The 18,734-nt window shown below is 47.4% G+C and overlaps 1 protein-coding gene across 1 annotated transcript; it reads left to right on the top strand.

Moving 5' to 3' along the window:
• The first annotated feature begins 557 nt into the window (after positions 1 to 557).
• LOC135827931 (uncharacterized) lies at positions 558 to 18,684 on the top strand. The gene is made up of 15 exons (XM_065340369.1): positions 558 to 929; positions 3,404 to 3,440; positions 3,700 to 3,753; positions 4,962 to 5,110; positions 6,843 to 6,939; positions 8,076 to 9,421; positions 11,595 to 11,690; positions 12,036 to 12,191; positions 13,416 to 13,568; positions 14,178 to 14,303; positions 14,501 to 14,605; positions 15,589 to 15,714; positions 16,440 to 16,557; positions 16,960 to 17,061; positions 17,816 to 18,684. The coding sequence occupies exons 1-15, from the start codon at positions 876 to 878 to the stop codon at positions 18,175 to 18,177; spliced, it is 3,081 nt and encodes a 1,026-aa protein (XP_065196441.1). The 5' UTR covers positions 558 to 875; the 3' UTR covers positions 18,178 to 18,684.
• Positions 18,685 to 18,734: the final 50 nt, after the last annotated feature.

Here is an 18,734-nt window from a genome sequence, read left to right as displayed (position 1 = left end):
ACAGATCACTCTGATAGTTAATTAAAATATACAGTCTTCTATTGACTCAATCTGCGGACATTGATATCGTTGTCGCCCTTTGCCGTCGGGTTTGTAACAGTCGGATAGCAACTGAATTTCTGTGCCTTCAATGTGGATGAAAAGAAAAAATGATGCGGCAAAAGGAAAAAAATGATGCGGCAATAGCAAAAAAGTGATGCGGCAATAGCAAAAAAAGGACTGCGGCAATATAGAAACCTGTGTAACGGCTCCTGTGCGACTTTGCATGTAACGCCCTGCGTGCGGCAAACATGTGCCAATGTAACGCTTCATGGCCTCACTGCGGCAACATTATATTGCCAGTACGGTAGTAGTAGTAGTAGATCGAGTCGACATGTCGGCGCCTGGCGCCTGTGCATGTGTCTGTACTGTGATGCATCATGGACCGCGCATGATGGCACTGGCGAAATGAGGGAAAATATTCCCTTTTTATTCTAGTGGTGGGACAAGTAAAAGTACGGTCTGTATCACGCACATACAATGACTATGACTGTATCTCAGATCAAGACAACTGAACACTCAGCAGTCCCGCAGCCACTGCCAGGGGGAAACATGTTGCACAGAACTACTTCTTTTCATTTCAAAAGCAGTGTACGAGGTAGGGCGATAGCGCTCGAGTCGAAAGAGGAATACGTGAAGAGATAAATTCGCGCTGCTGCGAAGTGGTAACTAGTTACTTACTTGGTGCGTTCGTAGGTTTCCTGACGACTCCGTCACCACTGTACCAGGTGCGAAGAAGACAGTTCCAGCCAACCCCAGGGCAAGGTTCTTGTTTCGAGCAGAAACAAATCAATTGGCCGGGAAATCGCTAAGGCGAGACGCGACAGTAGCGTCTGATGGCCACCAGTGGGGGAAATGTTTCCTCAAATTACCAAGAAATTGAGCGCCAGGTACGTTTTCTGAATGGAGTTTTGATCTTTGCGTGGATTTGAGGGGATACCGGGAATTGTGGAATTGTGTATTGAGACATGTGCGTGGTGTTTGGGAATGTCATTCCAAACTGAGCATGGTCAAGTATTGGCGCAGGTCTGACGAGAAGAGACGAATTGTGAATCAATACTGTCTTAGAACTTATAGTTATACCATTTCAGTGCGTTGCGCTGCGACGTTTCTAGATAGTGCGTCAGTGTTTGATTGGATAAATATTTCGTTAGAAACGTGATACATTTTTTTGCAGCGTTCATTCGTTGCATAGGAGGACATTTCAAGTTCCAACTCCTGCAGTTTAGGTGTGATGCCTGTCCTGGAGCGAAAATGAGAGAGATAGAGAGAGAGTTGGCTTCTCACATTAATTGCTTTACTCAGTGTTGAGTCACCTACACCATTACACTGCGCTCTTTACATTTTCTTCAATGGCCGAGAGCTCTGTCGCACCCTGGAATATTACTCAGTGTTCCAATAATATGGACATGCATACGCTCTCGCTTGCTTTCGTTATAAAAGGCCAGGTTCGCTCCTTGTAAATTGTTCTGACAACGGTCTTGCAGACGGAACTGTTATCATGGCATGGACTTACCCTCCACCAGCCGCTAGATGTTGACGCAGTCCGCACAATGGCAGCGGACCGACAGGCATGGCGTGGAGCCCGCCCCACCTAACAGGACTGACCAGAAATGTTGTATGCATATTCTATTTTATTTTATACTTTGGATGAAGTTTTCCATTAGTCATATTGGTGTTGTTGCTAACGGCTTTTGTTGACGTCACTTCTGTCATTTCATTGTATCGTGTTACTCTTCAGACATCAATCCTGAATGGCATAAGCGAAAGTGGCACCCCCGCCACCTACGCGAACATGCTTTTAATAATAATAATGGGTGACTGGCCCGAAACGTCAATACTTTTTCGACATCATTAATAAAAGAATTCTCATCTAAAGAGTGAATAGCAACTAAATAGAGCGGTTGTCAGTTGACAAACCCCCTTTTATTTACAATGCAGTTGCACGATGTCCACCACTTTCCAATAATAAGGACGTTTAGCAAGCGAAAAGTTCGAAAGAAAATTCGAGTCTGGGAATGAGTACAGAAACAAAGCTCGAAACTTCAAAAACTTGGACACGAAACTGCAATGATTTGCGAAAGTAACTTTCTCTTTTCTCGGTACGCATTTGACTACAGGGAGTAGTAATTTTACAGACCCCTGCTTGAGACTGAGCTGCTTTATGGTACGGTACGATAGGATTCAAATAACTTCGCGAGAAAAAGTTATTTCGGATTGCTAAACCTCGCAAGGTTTCCTTTTTCGAAATAGATTTTCACGAAATATCTCCACCACCAAAAGTTCGAATTTTCGCGTTGCTAAACGTCCTTATTAGACACCCTTAGCAAACAACGGTAACACTATTTTTTTACGGTACTCGTACCTTGATCACCCAAATAGCGTTGAAGCTGCAGCGTAAAAACGTTATGGGGGCTGATTTATCGTTGTGACCAATGGTACGTTTTTTGGCCAAATATTGCATAGTCCTTACGCATTTCACCTTGCATCGTGTATATGGTGACATAAATGGTTGTACCGCGCGAAGTAAAAGCTATTCTCGTGGCAACAGCGTACTAAAATAGCGTGCATCCTGCTAAAGGTCGAGCCCAAATCACGGTATTTTCCCCCAATACGGTAATACCGTTACAACATAACGTTGTTTGCTAAGGGTGTCTACTATTGCCTAGATTTCACTATAAATGTTGCTCATAAGTTTGAGGGAGTTGAGAGCAGGAAAAGTGTTATTGTGGAGAGTTTATGACAACGGCTTACGCAGACCCTGCAGAACCGGTCCGGCTGGTCAGGGCATGACTGGACCAGCGTTTTGGCCACCAACGTGTGTTTAATACCGAGGAGGAGGAGGATATCATGTGCACCCGCCGTATCATTTACAAAGTATGACTGGCTTGTGGTATGGCCAGACCAATCAAGAACTGCCTTCACCGGTCCTGCTTTCCCTGCCCCGAGAGCACCGCATTGTATCTTAGCATTCCAGTGCAAGGTTCTAGCCGGGGAAAAAAATGTAGGCACGGAGAAACAAACAGCCCGTTTTTTCAATGTTCCACTATCGTCTTGTCACACAGAATGCAATAGCGAGCACCCGGAACGATCGATTTGTGGCCGCATTTTCGCTGTGTGAACTGAAAAAACACAAACATCTAAAAACAAGTAGGGTGGTGTACGATCAGAGTGGGGGGGGGGGGGGGGCTGCTACACCCCCCCCCCCCCCCGGCTAGAACCTCTCTCTCTCTCTCTCTCTCTCTCTCTCTCTCTCTCTCTCTCTCTCTCTCTCTCTCTCTCTCTCTCTCTCTCTCTCTCTCTCTCTGTGATCATTGTGCTTATTGTGTGGCCTATACATCCTAATTTGTCTTATTCCTTGTAGCTCGCGGAAGCAGTAAACCTTCACCAGTTTCGGAGAAGTAAGTTTCTTCTTTAGGAGTAAGAATGAGTGGTCTCTCTCACTCTCACTCTGTGATGTGTTGTGGCTGGAGTTCTGGAAACGGCTGATCTTCCTGGATAGATGCAGCTGCTTTCTGTTTTGCAAGTGTCACCAGATCCCTAGCTAGTAGCTAGACAACTGTGACATTGTGTTAACAGTTACTTGACCCTGCTACTGTCCTGTGACAGTATAGTAGCATCCTACTAAGCATGCGTGTGTACTTTCTTCCGCCAATACAGTCCAGCAAGATGGCAGGCCTGCGATCGAGCGGACATTTCGTATTCTGTTTGGAGGTGAGCAACTGATTTCCATGCTATGCAGTATTCTATGTTTCGCGTCAGATATTTTCTGAAAAAGGCACGCGGGTGGGCGGAAAAAAAACAAAAACAGAGGAAAAACAAAACTCGATTCTCATGATGTGAACTGAGCCATGTTGCACACAGAATAGCACTTCCTATTAATTTAGAATCTAAACTGTCACTTATATCCAAAAGCGACAACAAGTCGCTGCAGGACAGCTGGCAGACTGGGCTTGAGCGATACAGTAACCGATTTCATGGATGGCTCCTTCTGCACTTTGGCATGAGGCGAGAGGAATTCCGCTCTATCACAATCGTGGAAAATCTCGGAGTCCTTGACACCTGGAATCTCTGCTCGCTTGGTGAGTGTAGATCTACGGCTTGGAAAAATAGAAATTTTCATCGCTCGGACCTTCTACGTACCATCGCCTGGAGTGCAGGATTATCGAGAAGCTGATAACCTCTGAACTGCAATACTGGCTAGAGAATTTTCGCCAGAACAGCCATCGATTGACTCGTCTGGGTGCTTTTTTTTCTTGTCAACGATTCGAAAAGGTACGCGCGCGGTGACGCGAAACATAGAAATTACTTGGTGTGGCCTTAGTGCACAACAAATCGACTCCTGATCATGTCTCAAACCAAGTACATTTGGCACAGTATGAAGGTCAAACATTCTGTGCCTAGTCAAACAATACCTTACCAAAGCCAGAATACACCAAGCATACATTACAGGTTTACCCTTCTAAATGGTGAAATACGTCATAATTAGAATGCCGAGCTTGAGATGACCAGATCTCCCCAGTTTGTCACACGACATCCAGCTGGACGTGCACAGTGCGCGGTGATCGAGTGTCGGGGAGTGGGGTCATACGGCTTTGCAAAAATGCTGGACTTGTATGATAGAAATGGGTTAGCAATGTATGAAACGTGTGCAATGCACGCAGGGAAAGGGAGAAAGAAAGAGAGAGAGAGAGAGAGAGAGAGAGAGAGAGAGAGATGGGGGGGGGGGGGGGGGGGAGAGGGAGACCTGGTCCACACCAAGTCAGTGAGCAAGTGACCAGCGATGGACCAGGACCGGGACACACCGGTTCTGCATGTATTTCTGTGATATGATTGTTTTATAATAGGACGCCGATGGGTTCTTCCTGATGCTCCTCGGCATGTTTATCAACTTTCCATGCTTGTGCGTGTCTTCTCCGCAGGCCGTGAGGAAGTCGTGCGTGCAATCATTCAACCTGATGCTAATCCGAACACCCCGCCTCGGTTCTGGTGCCCGGGTGCTTCGAGTGCAGACTCAGCCGCCAATGCAGAGCTCTATGAGCTGACCTACCGAAAATCTTGGACAGCTGAGGTAAAACTGAGTTTCTTGATCTTGAAAAGTGGGTAGACCAAGGGGAGTCCATAGTGATGCTCTATCAAGTTTATAAATCGGGGGGGGGGGGGGGGGAGGAGAAGGTGATGAACAAAAAACAAGTACGCTTTACAATGTGGAGATCGAATATTGGAGATCGATAGAAAGAGTGTGTTGGCTTGTTGCGAGTATTTATAACAGTGAGAAATGGTGTGAAAACAAGAAGAAGAGGAAGTGTACTGGAAGCAAGATGTTGAGCCGGTACATAGGGACAGCGTTGGTGGGTCCTGTAGTGGCCGTCTTAGACCGTTACCACCGTGTGCTGTCATGTGAAAACCAAACAGCACCGAAAACCAACCAGCAGCAGCAGCTGTGGAATGTGGAATGTATAGTGTAGTGTCTATGTACACACAAAAGGCACAACGGAGGTTTACAGATTTATCGCAACTCAAGAGTTGCTTGCACAATGCAATCATCAGGCGACTTAGGACATGCTCAGTGGGACTCGGCCAATATAAAGCATAGTTTCGTGATAGCTAGTGGGTATTTGATTCAGCACAGAATATATTGCCATGATGGCCGTGTGGATGGTCACTTGGTTGAGGGAGCTATTAGCGCAGAAAGTATAGATTGCAAGTGAATATAGAAGTGGAAGGTGTGAATTTGTAAACAGCAGCTAGGGTGTGAAGGTAATCCTTCAGAACTGTTTAAGTGTTATTGGTGATACGGAGGGCTCTAGGCTCACGTGGGTGTGCTCGCTTCAGATCATGTCACGGTATGTTTGTTCTGCAAGTGCACGTAAGTGTGTACAGTATGTGCATGTACATGATTGTATGTATGTGTGTGTGTGTGTGTGTATGTATGTGTGTGTGTGTGTGTGTGTGTGTGTGTGTGTGTGTGTGTGTGTGTGTGTGTGTGTATGTGTGTGTGTGTGTGTGTGTGTGTGTGTGTGTGTGTGTGTGTGTGTGTGTGTGTGTGTGTGTGTGTGTGTTGTGTGCATATGTGTGTACTGGGGTGCAAAAGGCTTCAGTTCTTCAACATGTGGCGGTGTGTGCCCCAAAGCAGCCGTGACTTAATCACAGGTGTGCACCCCAATACACACATATGCACACCCGTGCGAGCCTAGAGCCCTCCGCATCACCAATAACACTTTTGAAGGATTACCTTCACACCCTAGCTGCTGTTTACAAATTTACACCTTCCACTTCTATATTCACTTGCAATCTATACTTTCTGCGCTAATAGCTCCCTCACCCAAGTGACCATCCACACGGCCATCATGGCAATATTTTCTGTACTGAATCAAATACCCACTAGCTATAAGTCGCCTGATGATTGCATTGTTCAAGAAACCGAGTTGCGACACATCTGTAAGCTTTCATTGTGCCTTTTATGTGTAATAGTGCTCCACATTATTGTGTAGAGCCCTCTCCGCTGGCAGAAGGAAGTTTTCCTCCTTGTGGGCTATAGAGCTGTTGCACATCTATCACCTGACCGTACAGGACAGCCATGTTGGTTCCAACGCCACGCGGCAACTGCATCTATGGGTCACATGATGTCGGCCATGTTGGTTTCACTGTCCGCAATCATGCTATATATACACTTTCTGGCCAAGTTTAGGCGCATGACACTGATCAGTGATGTGAAACCACTCTCTAGCCTGGTAGGGCACAGTGCTTGTTGATGATGTAAAAAAGGCATCTCATCTATCATTCTTGTGTGTTCTGTGCAGTCGACCATCTCGGGCCTAGCCGCATCCATCACCGATGCTCTGTGTAGCAAAGATCTGTTCACCCGAGAGACAAACCCTCGCTTCAACATGACAAGAGGTAGGAGCGTGACAATCTCAGTGCTACTTTGCCTTACCTTTTGGTGCACGCTTCTTGCCTGGATGGGAGCAACTGTGGAACTGATCTGTGTAAATCATGATTGCTTTACTTGCGTGTATGCTGTAGAACGTCTTGGTAATTCTCTGCACTTCCCATCATTTTGTAATGAGGACTTACGTTATGTGACATGATACTCCATAGTGAGTATATGTATGTATGTGTATAGCTTGGCACCTGGTGGGAATGTAAGATACATGCCGCATCTACTGGGAACAACTAGTAGCAGTGAGAATAAAACATTCCTCTGCAGAGCCATGGCATTGACTAGAGATGCTGTGGCTATTCACATGAGAAACTTGAACTCCCAGTTAACATTCTACTCCCCATGCTAGAGTATAGAGTAGACACACGCGCGTGCAGGACGCGACACACCAAAAGACAAGAGAGTGAGTTTGGAAGTATGGGAATGTCGGGCAGAGTAGCTGGCCTCAATTGAGTGCGCGTTAACGAATCGTGTGGTCGGCCTACCGAGGACAGGAGCTGTATATGACCAAGTGGGTCGGCCTGCGCTGAGCAGGAGCGGTTTGTGACCCATGCGAGTTGGTGGGTCGGCCTGCATTGAGCAGGAGCGGTTTATGACCGATGCGAGTTTAATAGTAGTGTACGAGAGGCCAGTTACGGAGGAGTGCCCGCATCCGTGTGTTGCAAAATATTAGGAGTGTAGTGTAAGAGTAAGAAATGGGATGAAGAGGGTGGGTCAGAATTTGAAAGCTGACTGCAGGCAAGGAAACTGGAAAGACAGCAAGCTCTGTTGTGCGCACAGGAAATCTGCGCATACGCAGAGCGTGAGCATGTGATAACTATGATACACAGCAGTATGTAGAGAGAGCAAGATCGTGCACACACGTAAGAAGGGTCATGCAACCCGTTATAAAGGCCAACAGCGAAGCAATGGTACGTGACTGTTAACAACGGTTAACTCCTACGTTAACCGAACATTAAGCGAGCTCAGTCTAGTAGTGATGTTTCCGTACTACATATAAATGTGTGTGTGTGTGTGTGTGTGTGTGTGTGTGTGTGTGTGTGTGTGTGTGTGTGTGTGTGTGTGTGTGTGTGTGTGTGTTCATGATCACCAGGGGCAAGTTTTGACTCCACAAGTGGAGCTGGAGGTGGTAACTCCTTGTACGGAGGTTCCTCAAGTCGCTGGCGAAACCCACCGACAGTGCACGGCTCAACCCACACTGCTCCTCATCCGGTTAGCCTGCAGCGAACCCATGATGCTCCAGTCTTAAATCGGTCCAGCACGGCAATTCATGACCAGCGTGGCACTCCTGTTATCTATTCTGACACCAGTCGACGGCAACATGCTCACTCTACAACAGACCTGGATCTAGGATTATGGTCTAGGACAGGAGCGGGGGGAAATGCTGGCCGCTTTGAACATGATATCGGTCGGCCGAGCTATCCGCGGGAGCCTGCAGCTGCCGTTAGCTCTTCGAAATTTTCTCCGGGCACCTATGGTCATCATCAGCTCCCACCGGGGTCTACTTCATCGCCAATGGACCCTGACGTTGGCGGCTCAGGCCACCATCCTGTGGTTCCCAGTGGCTCTGCACCGGTGTATCGCCAGCGGTCTGGTGTAATAGATGCTCAGCAGTCAACGTCAATGCCGCCGCACAGTCAGCAGCAGCGTCCTGACTCGAGGAATAGTTCAGGTAACCACTCGTCATCACACTCGGGACCGCACAACAGTTCCGGACACATGAGAAACGTGTCCGGGCCCATGAACTCATCTGGTTACCAGAGTACTGCAATCGGTAGCGACTATGGCCATGGTGGTGGCAGTGGCGGTGGGGATCAGTCTCGTGGAGGACAGTTATCTGACTATGACGTGCAGTCCTTCACCTCCGCCGCACAGCTCAAGAAGGTGTATGACGACCTTCAGCTAAGGCATCAAGATGTACGTGGCCAGCTGAACGAGCGAGATGACCGATTAGCAACGGCAAATCACCGCATCAAGCAGCTCGATTTGGAGGTCTCTGATTTGTCCAGCAAGCTAACATCAAGCTGGGTCGACGTGGATCAGAAGAACAATGAGATACGCAGCCTCCACTCCCAGGTCCAGCAGCTCATGCATGAGAGCGATCGCTCCAAGGTTGACATCGAAAGCTTAAAGCAGGAGCTGAGACTCAGTCAGGCTCGCGAGGCTCAGGCCCGGATGGAAAACCAATCACTCAGTAGCCGCTGCAACACACTGGAAGGTGATCTTCGACACGTCCGTGCTAGCCAGCCTGATGGCAAGGTGGCCGCTGGTGAAGAAACGAATGATCTTAAGATCAACAGCCTCATTCTCCAACTCGAGCAGGCTAAGCTGCAGACATCAGAACACCAGCGACACACCAAAGAAGCTGCCATGGAGAAGGAGCGGATGCGGCAGGACCTGGATGTTCAGAAAGGACTGGTGGAGAGTCTTGTTGCTCAGGTACTAGTCCATGTTGCGTCTTGTGATGCGCACATAGTGAACTGATTGCCTGCTGTATCACTGAGGGCCTTGCATGAATGCTGAGCAGTCACGTAAATCAAACTAGCCATGAGACTGACCTATGTAGACCTGCCGGGGGGTGGTTCCGGATTTTCTTGATCTCATGTATGTCAGCATAGGACATGGAAAGAAAGTCATTGACTAATCGTGTCACCAGGAGTCCCTAACCCCAACAATGTCCCACTGCCTGTACTCTGTCTAACCTATGATACGGCGGCGGCAGAGTTTCACATCACATGACGTGCTTCAATAGGTGACTAGTCTGTCTCTGCGGGAATTTGCGGAAAAATACTCGAAAACTTGCGCAAGAAGTTGCGGTAGAAACAACAAAAAATGCAGTGAAAAGTGCGGAAAGATGCGGTACCAGGAACTCGCGGAATTATTGGCAGAAAATTGCGGATTTGGGCCAAATCACGAAATTTGTTCAATCCTTAGAATCGCTATTTGCGTCCTGTGCAAATAACCTACAGTCCATTTCAAAACTATAGATGCGTACCTAGGCAAAAACCGTTATGCTAGCATCTATACCACATAAAATCTGTGATCACTTTGTGCATATTTTTTTCCAAATTGGGCGTCTGTTATCCAACCCTTTAGAAACTATAATGAGAGTAATTGTGGAGCGATCCTGAGCAATATTCCGAAAACTATTCTCAAAACGTTCCAGCCCAATTTGAAATATTTCAAAAACCCTACGCGTCTATAGTTTTGAAATGCACTGTACGTACAGGATCATGGAAAGCACTGTACACTGCATGAAAAGTGCAGAAAAATGTAGTTAGCATCCCCCCACCTCACAACAGAGCAACCGAGTTTTGCATTAAGCTGGGAGTGCCGATTCGAGCAACTGGTATGATGGCTCTGCTTGGAGCCGCTAGATGGCTCGCAGCTGAGCCAGCAAATGACTCCGCTTGGAGCAGGCGAATGACTCGCAGCTGAGCCAGCAAATGACTCCGCTTGGAGCAGGCGAATGACTCCGCATGGAGCCGGCAAATGACTCCGCATGGAGCCGGCGAATGACTCTGCATGGAGCCGGCAAATGACTCCGCATGGAGCCGGCAAATGACTCCGCATGGAGCCGGCAAATGACTCCGCATGGAGCCGGCAAATGACAGCGCATGGAGCCGGCGAATGACTCCGCATGGAGCCGCCAATTACTCCGCATGGAGCCACCGAATGACTCCGCATGGAGCCGCCAATGCCTCCGCATGGAGCCGCCAATGACTCTGAGTAGAGCCGCCAAATGCTAAATATATAGAGATGCATAACCAGTTGAGAGCATATATTCTCATGGACTATACAGATACCGTCATGTGTGCGCCAGAAACATGAGTTGAGCTAGTGGGTGGGAGGGTGGGAAGGAAATTGTTTGGGAACACATGTTCCGCAAGTTGCACGCTCGAAAGTCCAAACAGCAATGACATGCAAGAGACATTGTACAGGATTTTGAAGGGCGCGTGCCCACGTGACTCGCGCATGCGTGCAGGTTGGACCAGCTCGCTGGGCTGGCTGCTAACTCGCGTTAGCATGCTAACGCTCATAAAAAAGTGCAGAAAACAACAAACTGCGGGAAATGGCTTGTGGCCAAAATCGCGAAATTTGTTGCATCCGTGGAATCACGATTTCCTGGAGGCACAGACTAGTAAGCTGGCCCGGTAAACAGTGCAAAGTGCCCAGCAGAAAGTTACTGTATTTTCCGGAGTGTAGTGTGCACTTTAGATGTGCTATTTTAGGCTCTAAATCGCAGGTGCGCACTATGCTCCGAATATGAAATGCATGTACTTCAATGAAGATTGAAGTGCGCACCCCCAATGAAGATTGGGGGGGGGGGGGGGTGCACGTTATACAAAGGTGCGCACTATACTCCGAAAAATACGGTATACCCAAATCAGGGTTGCATACAACCATGTAGTTCTCATGCACATGGTGCGAATAGTGCCTACCCATTTGTCATGCGATGTGAAGTTCTGCCGATGTAGACGCCTTAGACTTCAGTTGTACACTCCCGCCGTTGTGTTTGTACTTTTGGTGCTAGGCATGTGTAATGGCATCTGGTGTGTGTGTGTGTCTTGGCTATGATGTTGAGTTTGCCCTGTCTTCATCATGCTCCTAGGTAAAGGATCTAGAGCAGGAGTTTGGCAAGGTCCCCAATGGCAATGGTTCATCTGGTGCTGCGCCTGATAGGTCACCATCTCTAAGACAAAGCTCGGTAAGACTCTGAATGTAGCCTTGCACTGCTTGATCCAGTAGTGCAGGGTAGATGTGGAGGTTGCTAGTTTTCCTAGAAGCATACACCGTGGCCACACGACTTCTTCCCTGGCCATGTGACAAATCATATGCACTTTGCATGATCAACTATGCTGATTGCGTATGACTGCCACGTGACTCGCTACCCCCGACTTCAATCGACGTACGTGCTTACCTGAATTTCCATTTTACTATAGTGTGGGCATGTGTGCACCAATTCAGTATGTCTGCTTTCACTATCATTTGACTGGGTTGCCTAATTGCGGCTGTGGGTCTTCCTTTGGCCGGCTGGTGTTGTGCATTGCAGCTGCGGGCTACTCCCGGTGACAGTATGATGCATCTTCCACTAGACCCTGTGTCCTGTGAGGCACTCTCAGACAGGCAGCGTGCTGAATATTATCGCAGCATGGCACTGGATGCACAGAAAGATCGCCAAGAGGTCTATGTGCTCTTCACTTCGAAGGTAAGCACAAGCACGAGGCTCATCCAGGATTGTGCTGCTTATGCAGCTTGTGCTGCTTGTGCTGCTAGCTTGGAATACCATTAACAATGTGTGCAACAACAATTGGTAAAAAGTTCACGTGATCACTCTTGCCTCTACTGCAGTCCGCGAGGAGGCGCACATGGCTCCTAGGGTGTGCCATTCGTGGCCAACTGAGCATAACACCAGTTGGTTATGTTTGCGTTCTGCGATGCTGTCTGTGGCTCGTTGCACTGAGAATGCTAATAGATCGTGCAAGAAGCGTGCGAGCCTCGACCTCCCAAGTGATGCCTTGTCACGGTAGTGACGGTGTGTGTCACTGCTACCAAGAGTCCATAACCCAAGAGTATGCAACTGTGATCTCTTTTCTATGGGCCAACCGCGCGGCGCGCTGCCTTCATTACATCATTCAGCTGCAGTCCGCGCACTGCGGAAAATCAAACACCGCACTTTCCCTCTACTGAGGTTCTAGTTTGAAATGAACTTTCGTACGGAACTGGAGTTCACGCGCCAGAATTCAGAGATTGTGTAGGTACTGGAACGAATCGAGCAAAAACGGATGGGCTCGTGCGAGAAATTGAGAGTTTGAATGCATGCTTTCAGAGCGTGATGAAGGCAAGTTACGTAATGAAGGCAGCGTGCCACGCATGCACTCATAATCACAGTTGCATACTCTTGGGTTATGGACTCTTGCTGCTACTCTGTGTGTGTCACTGCTACTCTGTGAATGTCACTGCTACTCTGTGTGTGCCACTGCTACTCTGTGAATGTCACTGCTACTCTGTGTGTGTCACTGCTACTCTGTGTGTGCCACTGCTACTCTGTGAATGTCACTGCTACTCTGTGTGTGCCACTGCTACTCTGTGTGTGCCACTGCTACTCTGTGTGTGCCACTGCTGCTCTGTGTGTGTCACTGCTACTCTGTGTGTGCCACTGCTACTCTGTGTGTGCCACTGATACTCTGTGTGTGTCACTGCTACTCTGTGTGTGTCACTGTTACTCTGTGAATGTCACTGCTCTTCTGTGAATGTCTGAATATGAAGCAGCAAGCATGCCGGGCTAGTTATACCACGATGCAACACAAGACATTCTCTTAATTGTGATGTTTGAAACGCAATCACTGCTGTGATTTTAGTTGCCAGCTATAAGTACTAGTGACATTGAGTGAACGTTCCAATGCACGAATTACATCCCATTTCTATGCAGATTGCTGACTATGACATTGTCAAGATGGTGGCGCACGGCTGTGAAGGTGCTGTGTACCTTGTACGCTGCAAGAAGGCTCGCCTGCCCAACCCGGCCAAGCTGTTTGCAGTGAAGGTGATGTTCAACATCTTCCAGATGGAGACCATGACCCAGGTCAGTGTGTTTGTGTGTGTGTGTGTGCACGCGTGCGTGAGTATGTGCATGTGTGTGTGTTTGTTTGTGTGTGTGTGTGCGCGTGCACGTGTGTGTGTGTGTGTGTGCACATGCATTTGTGTCAGGGTCTTAGCTGAATGTACGCCTGGTTTGGCTTCCCTTGTATACAGTTATACTGTGGGTGTCCTGATTTGGAATGATGGCAAGGTTGGACAGACTGATTTGGAATGATGGCAAGGTTGGACAGACTGACATTCTGATAACGAAAACAGGGTGTAAATGAGTGGGTCATGTATCAATGGCGTGCGTACTTTATGATCGTAGCCAATAATTTCTTCCCAAACTGATTAGTCAATAATCAGTTTGGTCTCCAGGTAGAGAACATCCGCAATGATCACTTTTCTAGACGGACACTGTGAAAACGAAAGCAAAAAGTCTCAATATTGATTTTTGTGATACCTCGAACTAATGAATATTGATTGTGAAAATACTTGCATGAAGAAAATGAGACATTTTTCTATTACACCAGTTCTTTTAAAACTATCTTGAGATATATGGCATGATGTGTTCTACTTCTTCCATATCCGACTTGGCCTTATATATACTTAGATACGGCGAGAGTTTCAGAATGAGTATGAACTTCTCGCAATGCTTCCTCCACACCCGAACGTCATTCGTCTGTGTGCGTTCTTCTTCGACCGAATTGGCAAGAACCTACCTGATCTCCCTCCGGAGGTGAGTAATAGGGGGTTGTTGCTCTGGGAAATCCCATTATTTCTTCCTGTTTTGGTACCGCGGTACGGATGGCGGACCAGTTTGTTATTGAGCAGTTTTGGTTATGCCCATACATCCTGGAATATTGCAGCATGCACATCAATGCCTCGCTGAGACATAATGCTTCTGCGATGACCATGTTGACTTTCCTGCTACAGGTTCGGGAGCGGGCGCGCAGCATGTCGCTGTTCATTGTCCTGGAGTATGTTCCACTGAACCTGGAGGCTGTGTGTCTGGAAAAGAGAGTCAGCAATCGCATCACAGTAAGTGCTGTGATGAACCCAAGTGGTATACTGACTGAAGGAATTTCTGGTTATTCCCTACGTGGACAGTCACTCTTTCCCTGTTTACTTGACTTGACATTTGACTGGGAAATTAGGAACTCCCACGTAAAGCGGAGCAACCAACATTTCCTCAAATATTGCCCAAGTCACTATCATCAATTCAGGATTGAGGATCTCTACAGTGCATTTCAAAACTATAGACGCGTAGGGTTTTCGAAATATTTCAAATTTGGCTGGAACTTTTTGAGAATAGTTTTCGGAATATTGCTCAGGACCGCTCCACAATTACTCTCATATAGTTTCTAAACGATTGGATAACAGACGCCCAATTTGGAAAAAATTATGCACAAAGTGATCACAGATTTTATGTGGTATAGATGCTGGCATAACGGTTTTTGCCTAGGTACGCGTCTATAGTTTTGAAATGGACTGTACCATTGTAATTATGTTGGTAAGATTGAGCCGGGTCGTCAGAAGGTTCTGTGAATAATCCGCGAAAGACAGCGGTGATGTGCATATAGGTAACGGGAATGTGCCATGTGTTTCCATTGTCAAAGTCGTTGTGTGTTTGATCGAATGTGGTGGTAACAGTCAATTTTTTCTTCAGACTTTTCCCGTTTAATGTCTTTCCCTCAAACCAGTGAATATCAAATGTGCTTCCATATCGTACGTTGTAGTGGATATGAGCCTCGGTATTCGTCTTGTCACTTGTATGCTGTCGCACTCTGTTGATTGCTCCAAGATGTCCACTGGTGACGTCTGCATAGATAGCTTCTCCTACTCTAGAACACAAACAAATCACGAAATCTCATACCTATCTGCTCGAGGTCAGCCTTTGCGCACACGGCTTGCTCTGTGTGGAGATTGCCGGGATTTCCCCATGTCACTGCATTTCACAATAGCACACAAAGCCATGTCTAGCCTGCTTAGAATCATGTGTGGATTGCTTGCATTGTACACAGGTGATGGACATGATTGACTGGGCATATCAGGTTGCCGATGCGCTGCACTTCCTTGCCATCAACAATGTGGTACACCGCGACATGAAGCTCAACAACATACTTGTCACAGATAGGGGTCAAATCAAGGTATGTGCCCTTATGCCGGTGAATGGAAGTGACCTGTAACTTACTATGCCATGATAATGAATACACTCTGTTATGTGAATACACTCTGTTATGTGAATACACTTTGTTATGTGAATACACTCTGTTACGTGATGTGGTCAAACTATTAGTACAGTCAGACCTCGCCTAACCGCACGCATCCGTTTTCCACAAAAATGTCCGGATAGGCGAGGGAACCGGATAATCGAACACACATACTGTATGTATGCATGGTATATGCTGTAAATCGGTAACCAACGATGTTCTTCCGGATGGCGAGGGATCCGGATAAAAGAGGACCGGATAAGCGAGGTCTGACTGTAGTGGTACCTGGTAGGCTGAATCATCTTTCATCTTGATGGCATATAGCCTGATAGATGGAAATAACCTGTGCCTCATGCAACACACAGTACTCTATCTTTGTGCTGGATAGAACAGTGGACAACAGGTTGTGAATGCAGCAGAGGAGCTTGAGTATTGCCATCTCCATGAATGGGCTGATGGTTTTCTGATGAAGTGAGCACGCTTTGCCTGAAGTTTCTTGCTCACATACAATATCTCCCATATCTTCTGGTCTTCAGTGAAGCATTTTCATCACCACTTTGAGGCTTGATTCACAATTTCGGCATGGTCGTGGAGGAGATTTCAAGCGAATTTGTTGGCGGAGAGCAAACTGTTCCCGACGATACTGGTACTGTTTTTTTTAGGTGTGCGACTTTGGCTGTGCTGTGCGGCTGGACGATGCAAGCATGAAGATGAAGATGTTCCCAAACATGCCGAAAGGAGGAAATCCTGCTCACCTGGCACCAGAAGTGTTGAATGCTGGTAAGTCTCGCCGTGATATGCCACTTTTCTATGATTTTCCTTTTTACGGGGGGGGGGGGGGGGGGGAGGAGGAGAGAGGTTAGCCATGGACTGAGAAGCATTTCGCAGTCATTCTGTTATCAGCCTTGGGTTGTGTTGCGTCCACGCTCTACGTCCACCACTGGTAGTATGTTCTAATGCTCATCTTCTACTGTGATGTCTGTACATGGTCTACTCAATGTCTGGCTGCTTGCTCGTCTGTCATCCCCACTCCCCCCCCCCCTCCCCTCCCTCCCCGCTCTTTTAACATGTTACATTCTCAATGTGCATAGCTAAACTCTATCCATGTAGCTATGTACGTGCAGGCGTGAATACAAGGACAGCTATACATGCTGAGTCATGTGGTGCTGTGTTGTTATGCAGAGTACGACGGTACTGATGCCTACTGTGACTACAGCAAGCAGCCTGTGTTTGAATTGGGAGTCATGATCTTTGAGATGCTGCACGATGTATCACCGTTCAAGAGTAAGTCGCTGGGCGCAGTATTGCACGTGGTAGGGTGTCAATGCATCCTTCCTCTCCCTCCCTCTTTCAATATGCTTTTGTGTCCACGTGTCTGTCCGTTTGTCTCTGTCTCTCTCCCTTGGGGTCTTTGCTCCGCAGTGTTGTCACTTGTAGAGAACTGTTATTGGCGCCATATGTTGTAGGCTCCATGATGCATCCTTTTTATAATATTCTGTGCGGTGGATCGACGCCAATGAAATCGACCAAATCCGGCTTCCAGCTGACTGCAGTCGCTTCCTACACAAAGTATCTATATGTACCTAGATATTGTATTTGGAGGATACATGTAGATATTAGTTGATCTCAGGGATTAGATATCCCATTTTTAGCACAGAGAAATAGAGATGGAAGAGGTGGGATTGCATGTGTGTGGGTACCTAATGTACGCTCTTTGTTGACAATACTGCTTTAATTTGTAGTTCATAAGCAGTTTAGTATGTCACTGCTCTGATAGTCTTGCCCTACATCCCAAGACAGCTCAGGCACACAGCAAGGAGAGTGGGAAATTCCGCTGCAACTCTGATTTCTCCCTCCTCCCCCGGCCCATCCCTGATGATCGTGCAGAGTGTGACGTGTTGAGTTGCAATGGGAGTTCCTCCTCTTCTCGCTGTGGAACTTTTAATTCCCACTCCATTTTGAGTAGTATATATGACCGAGTTTGTTGTGCATGCGTGCGTGCGTTCGCGGGTTTGTGTGCTCTGTGCTGTGCTTGTAGAGCTAGACCAGCGTGGCTACAGTATGGCGGGCATACCGCGACTGGACATCTCCAGACTCTACTATCCGCCCGAGTACGCACTGGAGTCTCTTCAGGCGCTAGCCGCTGATCTGCAGACCCTACAGCAGCGCTTCATTGAGTTTGACATGTACCGTCGTCCCTCAGTGGCCGAAATGCACTCAGCACTGTGGGGACTGCATGACCGGGCAAGGTCGCTGGTCAAAGTTAGCAGCTCGCAATCAAGCACACCGCGGAAGTCCCCGTTCCCGAGCGACCTGAAGAGCAAGGAGCCACCAAGCTTGTACCGACAGGCTTCTGCAGATCAGGAGCCTGCTAGCCCGTGGAGCCTCAACTCATCCTGAGGCTGAGGTGTTGCCTTCTGCCTGCTGACCATATTTGTATAGTACACACTACTATCTTGACTTTGTATTAACAGTACGGCTGTGCACATCTTCCAAACACAGCTTCCTGTAATCCTACACGGTGTGTACATCGCCATGCAAGTGCTTTTCCATGATATCCATGTCATATGATTTTACAGATGATTGCAGCCTGCAGTATAATTATTTTCTACAATTTCCCCGCATTTGCCAAACCAACATGCTTTTTCCCCACACCACAAATACAAAGAACTTTTGAATATCACTACTCTGTTTCAACTATTATTTGCACTAAAGAGATGTGTACATGCTTGCTTATGCGAATGTCAGTATACATTATACAATTTGCAGCCGCAACCTCAAATATTGTAATGGAATGCACAGCTGGCAAGATTTAATAGTACGTCCACACCACGTAGCACGCAGCCTTTGATTCCATAGCAACTGCGGCGAATTTGATAACCCTTTGATTAATATTTTAAAAGTGAATATTTGACCTTTGTTGTTCTTCTTCTGGACAAACAAGTTATCCCAACTGT

Source organism: Sycon ciliatum, chromosome 1 (genome assembly GCF_964019385.1).
Source record: "Sycon ciliatum chromosome 1, ocSycCili1.1, whole genome shotgun sequence".
NCBI classification, from domain to species: domain Eukaryota; kingdom Metazoa; phylum Porifera; class Calcarea; order Leucosolenida; family Sycettidae; genus Sycon; species Sycon ciliatum.
Note: the sequence above shows the minus strand (reverse complement) of the source record. Positions and strands in the feature narration are given on the sequence as shown.